The sequence below is a fragment of the Schistosoma mansoni genome, chromosome 3, assembly GCF_000237925.1.
Source record: "Schistosoma mansoni strain Puerto Rico chromosome 3, complete genome".
Classification (NCBI taxonomy): domain Eukaryota; kingdom Metazoa; phylum Platyhelminthes; class Trematoda; order Strigeidida; family Schistosomatidae; genus Schistosoma; species Schistosoma mansoni.
Window position 1 is genome coordinate 182,839 of NC_031497.1, and position 20,348 is coordinate 203,186.

At 34.6% G+C, this 20,348-nt stretch overlaps 1 protein-coding gene across 1 annotated transcript in view; it reads right to left on the reverse strand.

Moving 5' to 3' along the window:
- Positions 1 to 4,637, reverse strand: part of Smp_194720 (family S33 non-peptidase homologue (S33 family)) — a gene marked incomplete at its 3' end in the record, with an annotated part of 37,154 nt that extends 32,517 nt beyond the window's left edge. Inside the window, exons 1-7 of the mRNA XM_018798823.1 lie at positions 4,608 to 4,637; positions 3,128 to 3,184; positions 3,033 to 3,087; positions 2,869 to 2,986; positions 1,967 to 2,029; positions 1,845 to 1,905; positions 1,646 to 1,732 (exon numbers count right to left, since the gene is read on the reverse strand). Coding sequence (XP_018650673.1) covers positions 1,646 to 1,732; positions 1,845 to 1,905; positions 1,967 to 2,029; positions 2,869 to 2,986; positions 3,033 to 3,087; positions 3,128 to 3,184; positions 4,608 to 4,616 — 450 coding nt within the window. The 5' untranslated portion in view covers positions 4,617 to 4,637. The remainder of the gene's footprint in view (positions 1 to 1,645; positions 1,733 to 1,844; positions 1,906 to 1,966; positions 2,030 to 2,868; positions 2,987 to 3,032; positions 3,088 to 3,127; positions 3,185 to 4,607) is intronic.
- Positions 4,638 to 20,348: the final 15,711 nt, after the last annotated feature.

The following is a 20,348-nucleotide window of genomic DNA, read 5'->3' on the forward strand; positions in this document are numbered from 1 at the left end:
ATTAAACAGAATCAGATATGTCAAAATAATCTGTTTAAATCAAAATAAATAAACTAGAGAAATTAGTTTATAATCAGTCAGCTATTAAGACTGTAAAATCTGTAATATATAAGTTTCTCCATAAGTTGTCACATTAAAATAGGTTACATTGACAGGATAATAGGCTGTAGAGGTAGAGGCATAATAATAACACACCTCACATAATTAAAAGCCATATCATTAAAAATATATATTTAGGAAAAATGAATAAGATTAAAGGACATAATGCATAAAATGGAAATAAACACATGATTTGAAAAGATAAATAATGAAGATAGCTGCACAACTGCAACAAGTTTAAAATATTTTAAGAGGATGGAATCCTGATGATTTAGTGTACGTGATGGGTATGAAAATGCTACGGATATACCTGTCCATTTCAAACTTGTAGTCTCTTTTAAATGAATACAAAAAGCGTTTGAAGCTTAACATATAATTTTTATTTGTATGTAGTGTTTTGTAGAGATTATAGTTGTTTCTCAGTTCAAATCACAAGTTGACCTAAGCTAGACCGCCATAAAAACCTGAAAACACTGGACAACCATTTTGTCCTTATGTGGGACTCCTCAGCATTGAGAACCCAAGATCCCGCATGTGGGACTCGAATGAATGTTGATGTTACACCAGGATGATTGGGCGTACAGAATGCTAAAGTGCATTCTGTTAAGATGCTGGAAAATGTTATTTACTAATGAAACTAACACTTACATACGCAATCATCAATGTTAGCAATATTAGTTCATCAATGAAATGAGTACAAATATACACGTCTCTAGAATAAAGTGTCATGGTTGAGAATCATTTCGCTCGTCATAATACGTAATATTGACCATAAGTTTACGTCACCGAGTTGGGATTTGAATTTCAACCTCCCAAGGTTTATGAATGAAAACTGTTATTCATAAACACAGATTGATCTAAAACGCGAATTAACTGCATATTCTGGATCGCGAAACCCTTATTTGCTGTCAAAAAAGAATAACATTTAGTCGGTGTTACATGTCTGAAACGTTCATCCTCGTTATTTCCATCTTACAAGTTGGTTAGTTTCATCTGACGACCATAATTAATTGTCTCAATATTAAGACGGAATGAAGAGATCAGAGGATTAAATTGTCGTTCAAATGATTTGAAATCGTTGAAACTTTATAGGAGTTCACTAAAATGGAGGTCGAATTCTAAAGATTATATTTCTGAGCAGTTTTAACTAGATCGTATTTCTTGGTGAGTAAATGTAGTTAGGCCCCTCAACTTACTTATACGTCAAAATGAATCTGATCTTAAACTCTCTCTACTAAGATTTTAATAAAGAGGTTCCATCATTTCCCAAAGTAGCCTTAAATGATCTCACTCATGACCGTTGCCGATAACCACTTCCGAATAAGTCTTGGAGGGAAGGTAGCTGCTCGGTTATGTTACAGAAACATATAGGCAATGAAAATCAGCATTTTTGTTTTCCAACGGGTTTAATAATCTAAATCTGATGACAATTAAACGTGACCTATTGATTCGAACGATAAGAATGTCATACAAAATATATAAAATTAAATGTTAACATGAAACAGTGTAAAGAAGGTGCTATCAACATGAAAGATAAATGTCTTACTCTATCCCGAAGATTTTCAGATAACCCTGCAGTTGTCCCAGTACAATGAATTAAAACAGCACCCAAAACTATGTCATATCTTAACATCTGAAATAATATATACACATTGCAAAAATAAAACAATACGGATTAAATCAATCAGATAATCAGTTTAGGAAGATGATTAATTCCTATAACTACAGAATTCTAAAGTACATACCACCAGTCTAACTAATATATTTGCTCCAGCTCCTTCACCGAAAACAACAACATACTGTAATCTAGTAATATAGTAAGAAAAACATTGTTTATATTTTTCTGATTAGAAAACGTAAAGGTTACCTAAGTGCATTGCATACTTCACTCATGCCTTCTGCAAGTTGTTGAACTGAAGGAAATGTATAACTGGAAAAAACAATAGAATGGCAAATATTGAATAGTTTAAAGTTTTGAAAGGATAGTTAGAATGTGTGCTTGGAACACGATCAACTTTAAGTAAAATAAGATACTTAAAGAAATTCAATTTCTTAGAGACTATTCGCACTTCATAAATCTCATAACATCTTTTATTTACCTTAGTCTGTTTGGAAACGGTCATAGAAACATAGCACATCTACGTTTATAGTATATTGAAAGTCATTAAATAGGTGGGTTTCATATATCACAAAAACTGGCCTCAAAGATTTAATTGGACCTCGGTAAACTCCACAAAACTAGACATCGACAGTCATGACGCTTGAGATCAACAGTAATGCGATCTCTTTGAAACTGATTATATCGGTGCATTTTATAAGGCTTCTAACATACTATCTACATTTTTATATGTCTGTAGGGAGGCAGAATGTTAATAGCCAACGATACTATCAAAACTTTAAGCATGTTCAGCCTGTGAAACTGGTGAATAGTTTTGTTTTTACCACATTGTCCATTAAAATGCTCCTAGGTCAAAAGTTTAGGTTATAAATCAAGATCAACACACCGGGTTTTCATAGCCATCAAACTATGTTAAACAGAAATTTAGATGAAGAGCATCTTCTTGATGTGTCAAAATACAAGTTGATTTGCTTACTTTACCGACACTAAACAGGAAATTATTATTCCTTTATACCTAAAAATGACGCGTAATTCGTCATGAACTGTAAGTATCTGAGATATTCTCGAACATTATATAGTTAGCTGTAAATGTCGTTATCATTGAAGGGTCATTTAAAACTGGTGAAAGTTTTTTTAGTTAAATGACTTACTCTGCAGGTAAATCTGATTCCCCGTCTCCTTGTCCTGGAACATCTACATGTACCCAGGTACATCGATTAACTAACGGTTCCATGGATTCGTGTGCAAGAAAATTAACAATTTCATTATCTGTAGTGATTAGCACATTTTAAACTATTTTGAACATTCAGCATACGATTGCATCCAAGATCATGAACTGTCAAGAAAGCAACTTTTGTATTACGTGGACCCTGTTTATGGAATATTTACTTCCAAGATAAGTGATTTTACCTGTATGAATACGTTAATTTTTCCACAACTTTCAGTGTTCACAACTTGATGTTCTACCTAACGGAAAATAAGTATTTAAGTGATAATCAGTGTACAATTGTATCAATCTCACCCTAATTTATGATTTTGTACTTGCTTTTTAAAACTGTAATTTTGGGACAATTGAAAAGTTAAATGAAGTGAACAAAAGACAAGCAGACATTTGTATTGGTTTGTAAAATAATTGCTATGATTTACCCGTGGTTGTCTTAAAGTGCTTTGTAAATTATTACAAAGTTTTGAATTAAATGAGCATAAGCGCCATGAAAACCAAGGGTAACTAGTAATAGTAACACTAATCTGGAGTGTAGTGGGAATTCTGTCACTTCTTTGTGTACTCCTATAAACAAGTGTACTTGTTTAAATTTGGTTCTGAAAGCTCAACAGACGAGTGAAGTAAATGCCCCAGAAAATCCTTTGCCTTGGAAACGCAACTATTAGTGATGGTCTACGTAATAGTTTCGCCATAATCAACGGTCGATGATGGAACTATATCTAAAACGTTCGCTCACTATGGACTCGCATCCTGATCGTTTTTTCATTAAAAACAAGCTCAAAATCAATTATAAGAGCGACCCTATATACCTTGATAATTTTTTTTAATTGCTCGAAAATTCGAAGACTATCAGCACTATTCATCTTGTGTTCTTGACTGAATAAATGACATTTTCCTACTTCGCTGAGGTTGACCAGTTATTCATTTCCGATAGAGTTCCAATGCCTCTGCCAAGGCAACAGACTTTCAACATTAACTTTACAATCCCTTATGCTGAACGCTTTTTGAGGTATCCAGCTAGGGACAGACGAAATATCTTTGTGAAAGATACTTGCAATGTATATGATCAGGGTATTTAGATACTTTTGGAGTGGTAGTTACGCTTAAAAGTGTAAACTGCTATTTGTTTGTAGTCTCAATCAGATGGAAAAGCTACATCTGTCCCTTTCGAAAATAGTTGAAATTAAGTAGATCTCTCTTTATAGGTAAAAGAAATGAAAATAATAAATGTCAACGGAAAGTTGATAGTTAGAAGCCTTAAACCGCACAAAAAACATCGTCTTCACTTTGCAAGTGGATGTTGGATATTCGAACACGGTATAAAGCGATGCGTTTTATAAATAACAATGTAATCTGTATAATATGTGATAATTCAATATCCTTTGAAATAGCGTTTGAACGAAATATTTCAAACAGCTATTACAAAAAGACTTTGAACATCAATAAACTCCGTGATTCATCGCCCTCCTTAAGATGGTGAAACATTCCATCAAAAAGTGTGGAATTTTACAAAATTGCAGTCCACAGACAAAATTTTTATTTCAAAGACAATAATTTAGGTATTTCAATCTTTTCATGAGTTCACCAAAAAACAATGAAATTTCGCCATGATATGAGCTGAACTCAATGAATCGGTGCGTATTCTTTTATATTTAAAAAACTCACTCCTGACATTGTTAGCTGAAACTCAGAAGTTATTTGAAAAAGTGCACGAGCATAATAGGAATACTGATACAAACAAACACGTTCAGTAAACAAATTGTTTTAAAGCGCATAGAGTGAGTCCAAATAAATATTTTTCGTTATATTCATCGATATTAATTCTAGAGCTTAAGTCAGAATGCTGTTGTGAAACTGTTATCTACTTTAAAGACCAAATTATGCATCCCAATATCTGATAACTAATATATTTGCAACGAACTAGTATGACTCGAATAATATTGTTTTGCACTGTTATACTACACTTTTCGAATTTTGACGCTTTTAGGTGTCGACAGTAAAATATACAAATAATGAAATGACTATGATGTCTTTCAGCAACTATTTAACTTCAACTGAACGACGGTGGATGAACCGAGAAACATAATTTCTCTGTTTAATTGCGTATACCATACTAAGGCTCACTCCGCAGATAGAGGATAATGATGAAAGCTAAATAAGAGTTGAGTTAGGAGTGCGTAAGTACACATATATTAAGAGATGGAAGTTCAAGACGGAAAACAGTCAACTCGGTGAAGGAATCAACCTTCTTATACCGATAACCGGATGGAGTGTGAAGGATGAACGCATATGTAAAAGCGTATGTGACATAACTAACAAGGCCACAAATAATAAAGTATGTAGGAAAGTCATATTACTTGACGCAGAAGGGATGAAACGTTTAGTTGTCAGAAAGAATTAAAACACCTGTGGGTATTACGAAAGCTGCTATAGAACAATGCACGATTGAGCAATGAAGTTTTGCAAACGTTTCAAATGATTCTGGAAGGAATGGAAGACACTGTCGCCCAACGGGCCTCCGTATTTAGTAGCAGTGGATCAACGATGAATTTAGCTCTGTAACGACGTCTACTCAACGGGTAAAAGGGAAATATTAGTAAGTTGTAGTGAAAGGCTGCTCTGAGTCCTTAAAAGTATGTCAACTTTCTGTTTGAAAAACTCTTGGGAAGTCGCTCGGACCACCTCAGTCGACAAACAATTCCAGGGTTCAACTATTCCTAAAAAGTAATAGATATTCCTACATTCCAACGTGCTAGGTTGAATCTTTATTTTCCGGGTGTTACAGCTAAGGTTTCTGTTGCGACTGACCTTAAGTTAGTATTAAAGAGTATATCCAGGAGTCTATGCTCTAACAGGTAATCATCCAAAGATTTAAGGAGTACTTTAAAAGGCTTGAATCTTAGTCTTTGGACTGATTTTGTTGGTTACCATAGGATACTCTGTCGTGTATTCATATCCTTTAGAGATTGGAGAGGGAACACTAATTTTCAATGCACTAAATGGGATCAAATAAAACTGATGAAACGTGAGTGAAAAGTTCTACCGTCAAGCTGGTCAAAAATGCGCTTCAGGGTTATCAGTGCAAGCATTACTCGAAAGGTATTTTAGTCGTAATCAGAGTAAGACTTTAGAACATAGAGTACCAAGACTGTTAGATCATTTTCAACTTAGGAGGCCTCCAAAGAGGAGATAACTAGGTTGTATTAGTGGTCTGCAGCTCATATCAGAAGGATTGCTTTACACTTTGAAGTGTTAAAAGTAAGTCCTTTGTTAACCGCACAACTTTGAAGTCGAGTCAGATCTTTCCGAATTCCCGGAATGTTTTTTTATTATTGTCAGGGTAAAGTAATAAATCAGACGATACTTGCTGAAAGAGGTAATTGATATTAACTAGGACAAGAAGTGGTCCCAGCGCCGAATTCTGGGGACCCTGTGGAATTGTGGTCTTGGTCGGTATATAGTGCATTTGTCTATCCTACAAGAACAAGAGACTTATTTCACATTTATGGGTTTTTCATAATGTGACTACCTAATCTGTCAGACCTTAGCTGGAATTCACATCACTAATCATACTTACTCATCCTACCGTGATAGTCAGTGTCTGCTTCGAAGAACGTCTGCACAATACATTTTGACTGGTAACAGAACAATATAGCTGATAAAGAAAGCAACAGCCTACATAATAACCAGTCCGCATGATCAAGCCATACCCTACTCTATTAAGTCTTCTGTGTTCACGATTTCTGACCTCTCCGTATTAGGTTCTGTATGTACATCTTCTCAGTCATCATATTTTCAGTTTCAAAGATCGTGCAGTTAAACTCTAATACAAATACAGATCAACAAGGATATTCTTTAGCCTGAAGAAAGGTAAAGTTTACGATAACTTTATAAAGTCAAGTGTTTCGATGCGAAGTAAACCAGTCTATTAACGGTAACTTGATGCTTAAAAGTTTCAGATCATCGATGAGGCACTTACGATTTGCCTTATTAGAAGCTCTTGAGAAGTTAAGGTTCATGACATCAACCTTCTTCTTGTGATTGGCTGTCCATCTGTCCACTACAGTCAAAAGGTTGGCTACAGAGGAATGACGCCTCCTGAAACCGTGTAATTAGAGTGGAGAGGAGTTTATAGATAGTTAGTAGTCACGTAGACCGTCGTTTATCAAGTACTCCATAACTTTCAGGAATATTGAAAGAACTAATCCCAGCTTCTAGCTTCTCTCTGTATAGCAAAGTGAACCATATCCGTGTCAGGAGATATATCCTTGTTCAGACGATGGAGACCCTAATACACTACGTCAGGACTCGTTCACCTCTGAAAGTCTTTTTGAGTTTCTGGTGAAGCTCTTGTTGATTATGTCTGTATGTGGTGGGTAAAATATTGGGAAAAAGCTGTTTTGGTAGAAGCTTGGGCGGTCTGGCCATTAGGACCTTGCACTGGAGAAACCCCAGTTTGGTCTTGTCGAAGGGTTTAAATAATCTTTACGGATCGGATACAAATTTATCGGTCAGCTTTATCTAATACTAGAGCCCATCTTATCCAATCGCTTTTGCGACGCGGTTCCCTGCTTGTTTGAAATATCTGTATTTGCTGTCGTCTCTTATTCACATGTATTCCACCCATTCCGACCTTTTGAGTCTGAGAATTCGAAAAATTCGAGTCTTGATGCCTGTATGTTGCTCTTAACTTTTGAGGACAGTTTTCAGGACTAGTGCGATTCCTAAACCACCTTCTGTTAATTGTCCTGTAACATTGACAGATCCAAACATCTGAAATTCCAACCTCTGTGATTAGTAAGAATTTTTAAAATCAGTTGTGCTGACAATATTGAGGGCTTTGACGATGTGATTACTTTTTTCCCAAAGGAGCCAGAATTGTGCAGTTTCCATTTGGAAATTCTTCGTTTGTAAATGTACGGTATAAGCGTGACGTTTCTTAATCAAATTGCTAACTTCACATTTCCGAATAACCTGCTATAATTAGGAGTATTTGAATTATATTACAAACTAGGAATCCCGGAAATAACGAAATCTAATCAATAAGTACTATATGAGCACGAACAAATATATTGTATTCGGAATTCGGAATCAAGCAATCAACAAGTACAAAGGAATGATTAGTTCATACAAACACCACATTTACTACTGCTTAAACAAGAGTCTAAGTGTCTGTAATCGATTGTTCTTCTCCTTAAGTTCATCATATGTCTGTTCAACAATACATTGGATAAAGACACTGTATTATCTAGAATGTACTCATTAGTAATAGCATTGACATCTGGTTACTGCTATTGTGTTTGATCAACATGTGGGTTATGTATATATGATAATCAGAAGTATTTGAATTGTAGTATGAACTAGTAATCCCCGGAATAACGCGATGTAATCAAGAAGTATTAGATGAGCCCGAACGAATGTATTGTATTTGGAATTCAAAATTACAACAGTCATCAATACTAAGAAGTCATTGGTTTATTTAAACATCACATCCGCCACAGCTCGAATTGAAGTGTAGGTGTATCTGTCCGATGGTGTATTGAATGTACACTCTGTATTATCTAGAATGCACTCATTAGTATTAGAATTAACAACGGAAATTGGAACAGACTCACCTGGGTTCTAGAATTGTATACAATCAGCATGTCGGTTGTGTAGTGAAACCACTGATATTTAGAATTTGCATCATAGAATTTCCAACAATATCCTCCCCCACGAAATAATGTTGGGTCCTTGCGTCGCAATGTTTTAGCCAATATGACATTTCCAATTTGCAGTATCTTCTTAAATCTCACGCATCGACTACTGTATATGAGTATTTGGGGATAAACACTGATATATAATTTGAGGTATTCCATCATGTGACTTTGACTTGAATAAAAATCATGATACATATTCTTTTTGTTATTCATATTAGAATACACAGATGGATATGCATTGATATATGTAATTAACACATGTGATTCAACTAGGCTTGATTTACCTGCGAAACAATCGAATAGAAAACATTCATCTGCCTCATATTCATTAGGATAATCTTGGACTTGATTTGGATTCTCTACCTGTGCAAACTCCACTTCTGGGCAAACTGGTTCTCTGATTATTTCGGTGAATTTTGCTATCCCCTTTGATTCATCATACCCCTGACTAGGGATTCTATTCAACATACATTGTTCGTAAGAGTATCCAACATCTGACACAAAAACATCAGAAATATGACTAGAATTCAACTCATTCGGAACATATTTTTCACATTCATTAGGAATATCATTAGAGATAAATTGATTGTGAGGACCACTGACACTTGATATGATATCAGAATTCGATTTCTCTGAAATATTTTCCTCAAATTGATTAAGAGTTTCATTAGAGAATAATGGATCATTAGAAAAATCAGCATCTACTAAAAGTGAATCCGCTTTCTGATCATGATTCGACTCATTCAACATTTTATTCTCAGAGTTGTAGGAAATTTCATCAGAAGTATGTGAATCATTATGAAAAACCATATTTGGTACAATAACATGAGAAATCTGATCAGTTGGTTGGTTGGGAATTTTCGTCTCCCAATGACACTGGGTTTCATTCAACTCTGGACTGTTAAATAACGTTATACCACTTCTAGATAAAGATAACTGATCATTAGAAACATCCATCTTAGCATTACTTACAGCAAAATGAAGCATGGCATTACAAACTGACTGAATGTGTCCAGCTTCACCACAGTTAAAGCATTTAGCATTACAAAATGCACATGAATTACGAGAATGAAATTTGCCACAAGATAAGCATTTACCAAAATTATTCTCACCTCTGTTGCTTCTTTGGCAGTCCCTTGTTGAATCACCTTTCATATTTCCACGAGAATAGAAATCACGATTAAACGAACGCAAATTTGATCGACCCTGAGATTGTATTTCATCATGACGACTAAGCAAAGTATTAGAAATTTTCATCGATTGAATATCAAGTTCATTCACTGCTTCGTAGTTAATACATGCAGTTCTAGCATCTTGAAAAGAACAGTTTGGCATTCTTAACAGCTCCTTTTCCAGACCTGGTATGGTAATTCCTGCAATTAACCGATCTCTCAGCTGTACATGAAGTTGATCACCAAAATTGCATTTGGCAGCTTGTCTTTGCAATTCAAGGATGAAGTCTTTAACCTTCTGGTTATCCTGACGAATCACCTTATGAAATTTTGCTCTCTCACGACATTCAAAACTGGTGCACTTCACATGATTTAATAGTAATTCCTTGAGAGTTGTATATGGGAGTGAAATCGGCTTATCTGGATATGCCAAGGTTTTTAGTAAACTGTAGGCTTCTTGACCGATGAATGTAAGAAAATGTGCCACAATATTAAAATCTTCATCATCTTCCTTGGTCAAAGCCCAGATTTCGAACCTCTCCATGTACTCCTCAAAAGCATTAAAATCTGAATTTATATCCAACCGTTCCATCACAGGCTCAATCGCGACGCCAATATGATAATCAGAAGTATTTGAATTGTAGTATGAACTAGTAATCCCCGGAATAACGCGATGTAATCAAGAAGTATTAGATGAGCCCGAACGAATGTATTGTATTTGGAATTCAAAATTACAACAGTCATCAATACTAAGAAGTCATTGGTTTATTTAAACATCACAGTATACTCAAGTCATTGATATCTGGAGTTTGCACCGTAGATTTTCCTACATTCTTCACCATAATCCCCGTGGCTGGTTGAAGATCGTTCCCACGATAATGCATAACTTCTGTAGACTCCAAACACCTCATATTCAAACAAAGAATTCTTTCTTTTAATAGCCTTGATGGAGTCTCTTACGTCACAGAATGCTTAGCATTTCTATATTGAAGTAGAAATGTATCTACTCCCCTCTCCAGTTTATTAAATGTTGAAGCAGCAATAGAATCAATAGCAGTTTTCAATGTTCTTACGAAATTTTCTGCCTGACTATTAGAACAAGGGTGCCTGGGAGCAGTAAACATATGTCTGCACCCTATACCATTCAACCAATTAGTGACTGAATCCGCAGTGAAATGAGAGCCATTATCAGTCACTAACACTCTAGGAACTCCTCCTCGACCAAACATCTTCCTTAATGCTGGGATTATGAAGTCAGAATTCGGTGAAGTTGTGAAAAAACTTCAGGCCACTTAGAAAAAGAATCAATAATTACAAGTGCATAGTATTTGCCAAAAAATGGACCACAGTAGTCTTTCTGATTTCTCTGCCAGACCTCAGAGGATACAGGCCATGGAGTCCACTTCGAAGGCCGACTTTTTAGCTTATGACATTTCTCACAATTGCTTGCTCTACGACATATATCTGCATTTATATCTGGCCACCAACATGAGTCTTGTCAAGGACTTCATTTTCTCAACACCTAAATGTCCACTATGAAGATCTTCAAAGACAGATTTACGTCATGATGGAGGAATAACAACACGATTATTTAGACACAAAATACCATCAGGAGTAGTAGATAACTCGTCCCGCTTTGAATAATAGACAGGAAATTAACGTTTCAGATTAGCATTCCAACCCTTCCGTATAGCACTGAGTATACAACCCAAGTATCCATGAGTTTCTCTAATGAGATCTTGACGGCTCACCGGTAATGGTTGCACTAGCAAATATTCTGAAGTATTGATAAGTCTATCTTGTAGTGTTTGTCGAGTAATGTGGTCAACTTGTTGAATTTGTTTGAAACTCCTGTGCTCATTCATATACTCATAAGCAATCAAAGCAATACTCCAGCGTTGAACCATAGCACCTGAGGAACATGCTAAGGATTTTTCAGGATGATAAATGAACTTTGAAGCTTCACAATCAGTAATAATGGTGAAGTTCTTTCCAAATAAATATTTAATACGTCTTTTAGCAGCCCAAAAAACAGCCAGTGCCTCTCGCAGAATTTGTGAATAACCTTGTTCGGTAACCGTAAGTTTGCCTGAAACACAGATAACTGTTCTATCTTCCTGTTCCAAAACTGCACAAATACCCACAGGTGTTGCATCAGTAATAAGTACAAAATGTACACTGGGTGAGTAAGTTCGAAGAGCAGCATCACTCTGAAGAAACTTCAGCAGACTTCGTAGGCATGACTCTTGTCCCTCATTTGAATGCATTGGATGTCAAAATATTAGGTAAACAGTTGGCACGACAAGAAAAATTAGGAATAAAACGGGAATGGTATTAAAGAGCACCCACTAGTGAACGTAATTCTGTGAGTTTTGGAGATGGTGTATTTGCTAGTGGAGCTGGTCGTTTCATATCTGGTCTAAAACCATTACCATCAACTAGGTATCAAAGACATTCGAGACTAGATACACAAAATGAACATTTTTTTGGATTCACTGTAATATTCTTCTCAATCAAACGACTCAAAAAAGCAATAAGTCTCTGGTTATGAAGTACTTTATCAGTACCATGAACAATGAGATCATCTTGGTAAACTTCAACACCTTCATGAACACTGACTACCTTATTCATAACTGCCTGAAATATGGCTGAAGAACAACTTAAACCAAATGGAAGAAAGTTTTATTTGAACAGACTAAAAGGAGTTAATTGTTGTCGAAATAGATCATTAAAATTGCACTTGGCAGCATGTCTTTGCAATTTAAGGATGGATTCCCTAACCTTTTGCTTGTTATGACATTCAAAACTGGTGCACTTTACATGATTTAATAGTAGTTCCTTAATAGTTACATAGGGAAGTGAGGTAGACTTTGCTGGATATGCCAAAGTTTTTAATAAACTGTAGGCTTCTTTACTGATGAATGTGAGGGAATGTTCCACAGTCTTATCACCCTTCACATTTTACTTTGTCATGCCCCATATCTGAAACCTTTCCAAATAATCCTCGAAAGCTTCAGAAGATGAATGAATTTTCAACTGTTCCATCACAGGCTTTATCGTGACGCTAGTGTGATAGTTAGGAGTATTTGAATTATATTACAAACTAGGAATCCCAGAAATAACGAAATCTAATCAATAAGTACTAGATGAGCACGAACAAATATATTGTATTTGGAATTCGGAATCAAGCAATCAATAAGTACAAAGGAATGATTAGTTCATTCAAACATCACAATTTAAATTATACTCAAGATTATTTTCCTTGATTCTCACTTAGCTACTATTATACTAACCTTCCATCAAGATATTTAATTAGTTCCTTTATATTATATATTATACGTGACAACTCTTTGATTTTTGAATAATTACTTTGATTATTATAACCCTCTTTCTTCCAATTGGTCAATGCTATTTTGTAATCAATATGTCATTGTATAAATATTACGTCTCCTAACTACTGGGTGAGCATTATTTCACTGTTGTAAATCATATATATATATATATATATCCTCGATTCGTCGCCTTTAAAATGTTAGTTCTTATGATACTAGTGTATTGAGTAACAGAAGATTGCTGAAAATATTGAGCAGAAATAGGATAGAGAGAGTATCGATCAGTGAACATATAGCTTAACACCATTCCCTGAAGTTTAATGTAATGAATTAATGGATAGTTTTCTGTACATAATCATAATTTAAGAACCATTTATTGAATTTGACTTAATAAAATTGAAATTTTTTGATTGAGATCATCAGACGATTGATGTTAGGCCACCATTGAAAACGTGAGAGCATTGGACAGCTGTTTCGTTCTATTTTGTGACTCCTCAACAGCACGCATCCACGATCTCGCTAACGAGATTCAAAACCAGTACCTTCAGTCTAGTGCGCAAATACCTAACCTCTTCCAGGTTTTCAATGGTGATCTAACATCAATCGATTCATGATCTCAATCAAAAACCTAATAATTTTCACAATCCATACTGATAAGTTTAAAATGTTGTTGCAGCAAAAAATGTTAATCACTTATCCTTTTATATGGTGGAGATCATGAGTCAATTGAAGATAAACCACCATCGAAAACCTGGAAGCACTAGATGGCCGTTTCGTCTTATTGTGGTACTCTTCAGAAGTGAGCATCCACGGTCCCGCCTCACGAGATTCGAACCCAGGACCTACCAGTATGGCGCAAGATCACTTAACCGGTAGACCACTGAGCCAAAATCCAACGGTGTTGATCTCTAACTTCAACCAATCCACGAAATTGAGCAACCATTCACCAATGTCTTCAGTGAGTTGATATCTCGCAACAGACCTGGTTGAACTCCACTGATTACTGCTTCTCACTAGAACTCGAGGAAATACGTCATGGAGCCAGTCACTAGTGAGCATATGATCACACAATAGGACAAAACGGCCGACAAGCAAAGCTCCCGGGTTTCCTATGGTGGTCTAGCTTCAATTGACTCAATAAAATTCATGAATAAACAGATAGGTTTACGAAGAGATATACTATTCTTAAAAGCTTTCCTTTAACAAATTATCTTTTATCGGTAAACAACTCTTTAATCTTTTGTAATAGAAACATTTTAAAGCTCAAATGTCAACTAAGGATACATCATTTATTTATTTACGCCTGTTATCCCTCGTCCGGGAGCATAAATTGCCCATTAGCATTCTCTATTGAACTCTATCCTGGGCAGTCCTTTCCAGTTGATTTTAGCTGTTATAAAGTAAATAATTCTTCTACTGTTTTTAGAACCGACTCAGTCAAACTTAGCTTTGACTATTAAACGACATCAGTTGAGAAATTACAGAATATTAATGGTCTATCGGTTGGGTACTCGCGTGCAAGACTGACAGGTCCTGGGTTCGAATCTTGCGAGGCAGGATCGTGGATGCTCACAGCCAGTGAGGAGTCTCACAATAGGACGAGTTGCCCGTCCAGTCCTTTCAGGTTTTCCATGGTGGTCTAGCTTCAATTGACTCATGACTTCAACTATATTAAATCACTACAATCCCCACAAAATCCCCCTTCAAATATATATCCATTTGTATGTTTAATTTATTTGATTACTATTTTTTCCTTGAATATAAACAGACAAGAGATATTAAGAAGAGAGGGAAAAAGAAATAAAATGACTTAGTCAAATATAATCAGACTAATAAGTAAACATACAAGGAAATAAGAAAGTAATCAGGTGAATGATAAACAAAAACGACTACAACTGATCAGTAGTTATTTTTTGGTTTACTTTGTCTGAGAACGTTTGATTTATTTACCTTGAAGAAAAAGTAGAAATTTGCAAGGATTGTAACTTGATCAAAGTTTTATTTTTTGTGTAATTTTAGTTTGGAGATTTAAATTTCTCTCTAAAAGCACCTCATTTTTACTTTTAGATTAGATTTCCCACTTGTAAGGATCTTAAATGTTATTGCTTCGTTTCATCTTTTAATACGCCATTTTTTGACGTTTCCCAAGAACATTTTTTTATGCCGTATATATATATATATATATATATACGCTTGAGTTGTGTTCTTGTTTGTTTGCGCTTCTGGCTGCTTGTGGAATATACTTTTCCCTTAGCTGAATCTGGTCTTCTACCTTTGGTTAGCAAGGCTGGGGCGCATCGGAATAGTTTATCTTGTCTTGTTGTTGGGTTTCAGACCTTCATTCCATCCCTCGATTTAGTTAATATCATAATATCTTCAAACATAGGAGAAAAATATTAAAACTGTGACTTGATGATGGTGTGGATATTTCTTGTAGTGTTTTTCATTTTATTTCTGAGGTGGTTTTTATTAAGACCTGATGTCAGTAGATAGGTCATTTGACAAAGAAAAATGAAGTAATTCTAAGTCAGCTATTCGTTTTGCTCTTAGGGAATGTTTAATAACACATAGACATGGCTCTATACAGAATTAACAGTCAGGAATTCTTATCATCATGACACTAAACGAATGTCATTCAAATAGTCAAAATCACATGGTACATATTTTAAACTTCTATCTGTGATACAGAGCGTAACCATCATTTAATATAATTATTAGATTAATTATCTAATTTTGAAGCTTCATTTGGATTAGCATGTAACATTGGGTATCATCGGATCTGAAGTTTTTTCTAGTTTCCCTCTATAAATCGGGTACATTAAATGATACTTTATCAAATTTCGTGAAATCCATAATTACATGCGATTATCTTTTGACACATTGTTGAAGAGCAAATACAACGTCACACAATTATTCTCATTTCAGAGTTCCAATGAAGTATGAACAATAGCGTACGCATGTTAATGTAAACTCACCTTTATTTTGTCGGTTCTCATCGGTGGTATTCAAATCAAAATAAAATAGAATAGTAAATGACAGACACAGGTCTTTGGAAAATTGAAATGACATGGGCTATCAGTACTCCTATTTGTGAACAAGCAATGTATAAAATCATTTAATAATAGATATATAAGTCAAAGTAGTGCGTGAGGCAGTAATTATCTTGGATTCAAAATTGTTGAGATATATATTAAGCAATAATTACAGATGATTTGAAGTGTTTACGTAACTTTTAAGAAATTGGTTAACAAAATTAAAGAATGAGTGAAGTGATCATTTTAAAATGGATGACATAATAATTAGCTAAACGAAAATTGCATTTTGTTCTCAGCCATTTTGTTGGTTTACATGAAAAATGTAGATTTTTCGATCACGAAAACACCACTCCATCATGCTACGGACGTGTCAAGTGTAGCGAGTCAGTCATGATGGGAGAAAAATTTCAACATAACAAAAGCTATACCACCTTGACAACGTGGGGTTCATACCCAGCCAACACTCCTTCCTTTATGAATTACGATAGTGTAAATAACCATTCTCGATTCCTTTTGGTTGGTTGCCAGGTGCAAGGTCGAAATTGTGAACGAGATTGGGGTTTATCTTCAATCATAAAATACAGACAATAATAATATTAACCATTGGGGATGATTTAATAGAAACTATGGATTTATTTTGGTGGTAATAAGCTGATAATTACCTCTTTCTGAACATATACATTCTTTTGAATTTTCAAATAGCTACTGCTTGAATGAAGCATAATGAAGTTCCCATTTTTCTCCTAATTATTTGGCAAGACTGACGAAGGTTTATAGTAATATGGTAAAGATAAGTTCAATATCCTATATATTCACTGTCTTGGACTTTCCTGAAGAAAAATTAAATTATGCAACTAGATCCATTGACAAATTGAAACAGAGCTAGTGCAACAAGCCTTCAATAATGAAATGAATTCATTCTAATCTATGATTTCCCATTAGTTTCAAATAGCAAACCTGTTCTACTTATATACTTGCAACTATAAGCACTAGGTTTTATATACATTTTACAATAAAGTTTCATCTGAAAGACAACACATTTTTCACAAATACAATTGATAGGTACCTGATGGATGATAAGAATTAAGTGGATATCATTTATTAATTCAAAATAAACAATAAACATCTATTTTATCTACATAAGGTTGAATGCGGACTGCAGGTGGATGCGTATTGCTGAGGAATCCCATAATAGAATGAGATGGCCATCCAGTGCTTCCAGGTTTTCAATGGTGGTCTAACATTGATCGTTTCGTGATCTCAATATCTGTTTTATTTTTCTTATTATGACTTTTATATCCATATCGTGCAACCATCCAAAGGTCAGTAGCAAAAGTAGGTTAAAACCTTGATTGTAATTTCACTACCCTCTATAATTCAAGGTTGTTCGCAGCTGAAGTTAGGAAGTGAACATGATTAATTAAATTCGTTCTTGTATTGTGAACCTTGTTGTTGTTCAAAATTTAATCACTTAAAATACTGTAACGCGTAAGTTATTTCGAAGCGTCCAGTTGAACTGTGATCTACCAGTAAATAATTGTTAAAAATTCTGCATTTTTACCCAGCAAATTTTGTTCCTATATTCAATGTTTTGAAGTGGGTGTTATATCCCGTGGAGATTTGTGAATGGTAACTTTGAGGACTATTTATGGACCAATGTGATATGTATATTTCCTATTGTATAATTGTTAAGTAACTTAACTAATCGTATTCGTGTCCCTCTTATCATAAGCTTTATTTTGACCTATAGACTATTATTATTCGATTTACCATTCTTGAGTATCCCCAGTATATTGATTACTGTTCCCCCTATTCACAGCCTCATTTAGCTAAATCTTGTACAAATGTTATTTTCTATTTTATGGTACGATGTAATCTGTCTGTTTGGTATATAAACTCAGTATGTTTGAGAATAATGATTCATATTGCAGAGGCTGTTCTTGGTGTTGTGGACTTAACTGACCGGGCTAGACAGATAGTAGGACTGATAAGTACTCAAGACTGCTCATAAGGCCTTTGTGTATCATAACTGTGATCGATAATTTACTCCTCTCTGATTGGCGGGGATCATCACGTTCATATATCAAACAGGGCACTCAAGCAATCGATATAACAACAAGAAGAACGATTTGAGTAGAATTAAACACAAATTCATCTTATTTAGTTTTTGTCAACTGAGTACTAACTACAATATTTAGCAATTAACATTATACAAAGTTGATTAACTTAATTTGTTTAATTATGTTAACTTTTACGTATAATTTTGAACTTTAAGCATTACAGGATGTTAGCAGCTGACAAAAACCATAACGAATTGATGACATCAGTTCATGTTGTCCTGCACAAGTCTTCATTTTTACTTTTTTCAAGATGGTAAAGGAGACAAGTCAGTCAGTAATATGCAACTAGTTAGAGGTATGAGTGCAAATGTCACTTCACGATTTTTCACATCATAGAGTGGAATTTCATCTTAAGAGATATGATAAAGAAAATTGAATAAGGGTAATCATAATGACCTTAGAAGGTCACCGCAGAACCCAAAGATCGATCGTTTAATGATGGTGACAAACAGTTTATTCATGAAAGCTTTTGATATGTTAGCTCCGTACTTCAAAGGAGTGAAGAAGGAAATACAAATTAAAGTACATTTTTGGAGGTGCCTTGTTGACAGTCAGTATTCGAGACTTAAAATACAGTCTGCACAAACTTTCTATCAACTGGCGAGACCAAAGGCAAATAAAAAATTACAGGACAGAACTACAATAATGGAATTTTTATGCCTTAACAGCTTATATACAATAACAATTATTTGAAACACTTAAGGTTTATATAAAAGAAACTGAAAATCAATACTTCTCTTTGATGTTCTTCCTATCACCTTTAATCAAACCTGATTCACCCATACATTAGCCAATTGAATTTAAAATAAATAGATTCAACTAAAATAGATGCATGAATGCTGAAAAATAGCATAAACAAAACTAATACTCCAACTATGTTGACATTCACTGTCATCAATTTCTATAGATCTTGTCATCGGTATAACAACTTACTTTTAAATCAGCACTTGTTTTCTTCTATCCAGAGGTCATCTTTAAGAACATAGCATCTATCATAATCACTTACTTACTTACCTCTGTTACACCACATCAAGAAGCATAGGCCACTCACCAGTATTCTTTATTGAACTCTGTCCTGGGTAATCCTTTCCAGTTGCTATTCATTCTTTTCATGTCTCCTTCCTTTTCCTGACACAGTGTATTCTTTGATCTCCCTCTTTTCCGTTTCCTTTCAGAATTTTAAATTAACACTTGCCTCTTAATGCGGTTTGATGATTTCCGTAATATATGTTCTATGCACCACCATTGTCTTTTTCTAATTTCCTCCTCAGATGGAGACCAGTTTATTCTCTGGCATATTAAGTCGTCACTGATGATATCCAACCAACGAATCTAGAAGTTGTTTTATACGGGGTGTAGTTGCTGACCTCATACTCAATCCTTCTCCTTTACCCAGGCTTAGGACTGTCAGCAACTCTAGGAGAGCTACAGCCGGAGTTAGTATCTATCATAGATACTGAAATATTAAACAAATAATCTTAATTGTACAATATTAATTCATAATAATAACTGAAAATAAGGTGTAAAATTATTTTCAAAAAAAAAAACGTTTTTTTTTCGGACATTTTGTTTTTCTTTTTTTCTTTCAAATGGTAGATGGTAATTTTAATAAATGGATACTTAGTACATATCAACGTTTTATTAGTCTATATAAAAAGTAACAATATTTTAATAATTATATCGTCGCTAATCTTCTTTTTTTTCATCAACAATAAAAACTATTTGTTACGTTTCTTTTGTAAATACTCGAAAAATTATAGTTTTATATCCAACATTTTGATGATTAGAAGAAAGTTGATTTAGGGGTGGATATAGTGATTAAAACATGATAGTATATATGGTTTATTTGAATCTTCCCATTGATGTTTAAGACTGCAATTGATCAGTCTCTTATTGGTTATATGTACATACTATGCGTATTGCCTCGATATAGCCTTATTTCACAAGCATTATAAGCAAAGATCAATAGTGGCTAGCAGTGGAATCCAGAACGCGCGTTTCATCCTATTTGGGACTCGTCAGCTGGATGTACTTGCATCTCAGAGTTT